The sequence below is a fragment of the Apteryx rowi genome, unplaced genomic scaffold, assembly GCF_003343035.1.
Source record: "Apteryx rowi isolate R43461 unplaced genomic scaffold, aptRow1 scaffold_170, whole genome shotgun sequence".
NCBI classification, from domain to species: domain Eukaryota; kingdom Metazoa; phylum Chordata; class Aves; order Apterygiformes; family Apterygidae; genus Apteryx; species Apteryx rowi.
The window spans coordinates 1426055-1431191 of record NW_020447975.1 but is presented as its reverse complement, the minus strand read 5'-3'; the positions used below and the strand labels follow the sequence as shown (position 1 = coordinate 1431191).

General features: G+C 61.6%; 1 protein-coding gene across 1 annotated transcript in view; it reads left to right on the top strand.

Moving 5' to 3' along the window:
* Positions 1-5137, top strand: part of RASGRF1 (Ras protein specific guanine nucleotide releasing factor 1) — a 108891-nt gene that overhangs the window by 98780 nt on the left and 4974 nt on the right. Inside the window, exons 19-24 of the mRNA XM_026060725.1 lie at positions 162-268; positions 973-1085; positions 1491-1551; positions 3139-3242; positions 3545-3629; positions 3951-4148. Coding sequence (XP_025916510.1) covers positions 162-268; positions 973-1085; positions 1491-1551; positions 3139-3242; positions 3545-3629; positions 3951-4148 — 668 coding nt within the window. The remainder of the gene's footprint in view (positions 1-161; positions 269-972; positions 1086-1490; positions 1552-3138; positions 3243-3544; positions 3630-3950; positions 4149-5137) is intronic.

The following is a 5137-nucleotide window of genomic DNA, read 5'->3' as shown; positions in this document are numbered from 1 at the left end:
GGCGAGCGCGGCACTGCCGCTGCTCCGTGCGTGCGTGCGGGCGCCGGGGTGCCGAGCCCCCGCCGTGCGGGCGGCTCGGGGCTCCTTGGGAAGGCCGTCGGCATCCCCGAGCAGCTCCCGCGGGAGCCCCGGCCGTGCTATGCGCCCTGTGACACTTGCAGGCTTTCCGACCGACCAGCGCAACGGCGACAAGGAGTTCGTGATTCGGAGAGCGGCCACCAACAGGGTCCTCAACGTGCTGCGGCACTGGGTCTCCAAGCACTCGCAGGTGCGCGCGGGAGCCGCGGAAGCTGCGGGAACCGCGGGAACCGGCCACCGCCGAGGCTGGAGCGGTGCCAGGGTGGGAGCCGCTCCCGCGGGAGCGTCCCCTCGGCCGCAGGCGCCGGGGTCTCCTGCCGGTGTGGATTCGGCCGAGCTCTTTGCGACTCAGCCAGGCTCCAGCTGGAAGCACAATTTAGCAGTTTTTTTAATTAAACAAACGAGCGGTCGTGGGGAGGAGATGGACGCTGCCACGCCGGGGAGCCAGGGTCTCCTCACGCTAGGTGATCCGATTGCAATGCTCACGCATTCGGCGTGCAAGCCAGGACCGCTGGGACCCACGGTCATTTCTGCAGCAGTGTGCAGGGGCCCTGGGAATGGCGGATTGCCGGGTTTTATTCCTGTTAGGAGCCGCGCTGCGTGTTGGCAACGTTCCCCCGCGCTGCCCGCGGCGCAGGTGGAGCAAGTGCCCCGGTGCAACACGAGCGCGGTGCCTGGCCGGCCGCCTGCAACGAGCATGGAGCCTCCGCGGAGACGCGTGTGGCTGGGGCTYGGCGGGAACATGCAGCCCCCAGCTGCGGTCCCTGCTCCGCCRGCAGCACGAACGGGCTCATCCGTCGTGTCGGGGTTTTAAACAGGCCGCGAGCGGAGCTGCTGGAAACGCACGATAATGTGAGTAACATGGATTAAAACTGAGTGCGCCTGTTTTGGCAGGACTTTGAAACCAATGAAGAGCTGAAGTTCAGGGTGATCAGCTTCCTGGAAGAGGTCATTCACGATCCCGAGCTCCTAACGCAGGAGCGGAAAGCGGCGGCCAACATTATCAGGTAAAGGGCTGTTGGTGCGCGTGGGATTTTCCCGGACACCGCGCCAGGCTCTTGGCTGCGCCCGGCTCTCGCCCGGGACAAAAGCAGGTGCGAAATCTCTCCAATGAGTTTACCGGCCGTTAGGGCCCACGGTTCGGGAAGCAGGTGCCTGTGCAGGGCTGCGTGGCCCAGCCGGGCTGCGTGCRCTCGCCCCTCACCGCAGCGTCGGGGCGGCACGCGCGGGGCCAGCTGTGGCCGCTGTGCAAGGGTTTTTTTTCTCTCTCTTTAAATCTGGAACTTAACGGTGTTTCTTCCATGCTCTGAGCTCCTGATCTGGGATAAAAGCACGAGGATGCTGCGACCCTCCCGGCGCGCGTGAATCTCTTGCTTTCCCACCTAAAGCAGCTCTGTCTTTTCCTGCCATAGGACTCTGACGCAGGAGGATCCGGGAGACAACCAGATCACCCTGGAGGAGGTAGTGCAGATGGTAAATACCCCTGCCCTTCGTTCGCCTCTCTGGGGCGCTTGTCGCGGTGGCGGGGGAATAAGCGAGCCGCTGGCGGRGTGCGTCTAGAAACGCCGGGGCGGCACCGCGCGGCAGCGGCTTTCCGTGTTCAACAAGCTACGTCTGCTCCCGGGAAAACACCAGAGCCGCTGCAGGTGGAGCCAGTGCAGCTGAAATAACAGCGGTTCTGCCGCCRGGTTCCCGAGGCCTTTCAGTTCCCTCATTTTTCCAGTCGGTTATCACTGGCACTGGAAAATCCCTCCGGAGAGCAGGATGCAGATGAGGGGTTCGCGGTCTGCCGCTTGATTTGAGCAGCCGAGTGTTGCTAAAAGAGGCAGAGAAGGGAAGCGCCCTGCAGGCGGAGGGGTAGCGAGGGCGCGCGCGGGGTTTTGGGGCAGCAGGTCCCCGGCCACTAGCCACGGGCAAGCGCCGCGCCAGGGGGGGATGCTCGCCTGGGGGGGATGCTCACCCTCCGCTGCAGAGCGGAGCCGGACCTGTGCGCGGGATGCACCCGGCTCTGCTCCCCAGCAGCCCCTCTGCCCCTGGCCCGGGGGGGGCTGAAGCAGCCTCTTTGCTCGGGCTCTGCCGGGCTGGTAATGTGGCACCGGGAGGAGGCGATGCTCAGGGAGGAGGCGATGCTCCAGGAGGTTGCAATGCTCGTCCTGAGGGTGAAGAGCCCCCACCCCGGCCAGGAAAGGGGGTTGCCCATCCTGGCATCGCCCGCTCTGCCGCCGCGAGCCCCCCCGTGCCCTGCCATCCAGGAGCACGCACATGCACACGCACGGCCGGGAGAAGCCGTAAAGCGGCAGCTCGTGCCGGAGCGCGACGTTCCCCAGCCRAGCAGGGACTCGCGGGCGCAGCGTGCTCCGTCGGTGCTCCCCGCAGGCTGCGCTGGGACGGGCAGGAGCAGCGCGAGGAGGGGGTTCGGCATCTCCGCTCCRCCTGGGATTCCCTGGTGCTTTATTAATTAAACGGATGCGGAGCGAAAAGGCAGCGGCTAGAGAAACCAGCGTGCCTGGATCTGTTTCAGAGCTGACACCTAATTACYGAAATGGGAAAGATTAGCTAATTTTCTGTTCGTGCATGCACGCAGATGATAACGTAATTAAAACCGTCGGGTCCTCAGCGCTTTGTGAAGGCGCCAGGTCTCAGGCTCCCCGCCGGCATCGGGGGACCCAGCGCGGCGCGGCGGCCCCGGGCGCGCTGGGCTCGGCAGCCGGCCTCCCCGGCACGGCTCCCGCGGCCCGAGCGGAGGCGTCGCGTTCCCGTCGCCAGCTCTGCCCCAGCTGCTCCTCGCAGCAGAGCTGTTACGCTTTGCGGATTGCTTGGTAACGGCGATGACTTTGGCTTTATTTTTATGTGTATGAGATGTAAAAAACAAAAACAAACACAAAACAAAACCAAACAAAACAAACAAAAGAACAAAGCAAACAAACAAAAAATATCAAAACCACCCCCCCCAAAAAAACCCAAAACCAAAAAAAAAAAACCCCCCAAAAAACAAAAAAACCCCCCCAAACTTTCTATGCTCTTAACTAACGAGCCCTAAACCCTGCCGGTGTCCTTTAGGCCGAGGGAGTCAAAGCCGAACCGTTCGAGAACCACTCGGCTCTGGAAATAGCAGAGCAGCTGACGTTGCTGGATCACCTGGTCTTTAAGAAGATCCCCTACGAGTAAGTGCAATGCCGCCGGAGCCTGGGCCYCTTCCCGGCCGTGCGGGCTCCGGCGCTGAGCCGCTCCGGCGTCGCCCCCGCGGTCGCCCTGGGCTCGGCCAGCAACCCCCAGGCCAGATTTGGCAACCGGCCCCGTGGTTTGTCCGCGGGCACGTCCGGTTCAGGGGGCGCCTTGCCCGCGCGCTGCCCCCCCCCCCCGGCGGCTTCCTAAGCCGAATCCGCTGCGGCTGCACGAGGACGGAGAACTTGGCGGCTGCAGAGMAGTCGGCAACGGATGTTGAACTGGATATTGTCGCTTGCAGGGAGTTTTTTGGGCAAGGCTGGATGAAGCTGGAAAAGAACGAAAGGACCCCTTACATCATGAAAAACACGAAACACTTCAATGACGTAAGTGCAGCCGCAGGCAGGGACAGGGAGAGGGGCCGGGGCACGGCCAGCGCCGCCGCAGCCGCCCCGGGTCAGCCGCCGCTTGGGCTTTGCCAACGGTGTTTCACGCGCTTCTCTGCTGAGCGTTTTAATGCTGCTTTGGGGAAATGCAAAGCGCCAGCAGACAGAGCTGGTGCGGATAAACCTGCTCCTTCCCAGASCTATTGCAGCAAAGGGAATTTTTAAAAAATTATTTGAGGATGGAAAGTATGCGCCTAGCTCCTGAAGGCGTTATGCAGAAGTGCTCCTACCAYGCGGACGGCACCTGTTATCTTCCCCAAGGTCAGTAACTTGATAGCGTCCGAAATCCTGCGGAACGAGGAGATCAACGCCAGGGTGAGCGCCATAGAGAAGTGGGTGGCGGTGGCGGACATCTGCAGGTGCCTGCACAACTACAACGCGGTGCTGGAGATCACCTCCTCCCTGAACCGCAGCGCGATCTTCCGCCTGAAGAAAACGTGGCTCAAGGTCTCCAAGCAGGTAGGGTCGCGGGGACCGGACCCCTTGGAGGAGGGCGGCACAGGGGCGGCTCGGAAGGCCGCGTGTAGATGGCGTGCGGATGATGCAAGAAACATGCACTGAAAAAGCAGTTAGAAAATGGAAAAAAAGACTTCTATAGGTCTTTTGTGGGAGGGAGATGGTTTGCAAATCGTCCAGGTCCTGCATTGCTGTCAGGTTTATTCACCCTAAAGGCTGGATGTGCAGCAAAAGAAACTCTGAAGAGAGACTGTTGCCACACACACACACACACACACACACACACACACACGCTATTCTTTAAACTTGGCTTTGGGGCTATTCGGACCAATTATGGACAAGCAAGTTCATGCGTTGATTTATCTGGCACAGAAATAGCTCGTATCCGCGCAGTAGCAGAGCCTAGCGGTGGGTCCGAGGGCTGCTGCAGCCGGAACGGCTGTGCGGGCTCCTCGCTGAACCTAAACACAGGTGGTTTGGTGCGGTTGGGTTTTTTTTCCTTCTCTCTGCAAAGTGATAAACCTCTAAATTAAAGCAGACACTGGGCGAAGGGGAAGGTGGGAGGCAGGGGAAGGAAACCAGTCCGCAGATGATCTTTTGACGTGCTGGAGGAGGTTGGCTCGTAAGYGCTCGCCCAGCTCCTGCGGGCATCCCCAGGAGCCGCGCCGACCTCTGGGCAGAATTTGCACCCGCAGAGCATCCGAGTGCAGGGCAGGAGGCGTCGCGGGCTGGTGGCAAGCGGCGCCAGCAGCCGGGGTGCGAATTGGGGTGCGAAAGGGAGCAAAAGCCCCTTTGCTGCTGCAGCCGTGTGCAGGGACCTCTGCTCAGCACCCAAAATGCAGCACATCCCGCCCCGTGCAGGGACCTCTGCTCAGCACCCGAAATGCAGCGCATCCCGCCCCTGTGCAGGGACCTCTGCTCAGCACCTGAAATGCAGCACATCCTGCCCGTGTGCAGGGACCTCTGCTCAGCACCCGAAATGCAGCGCATCC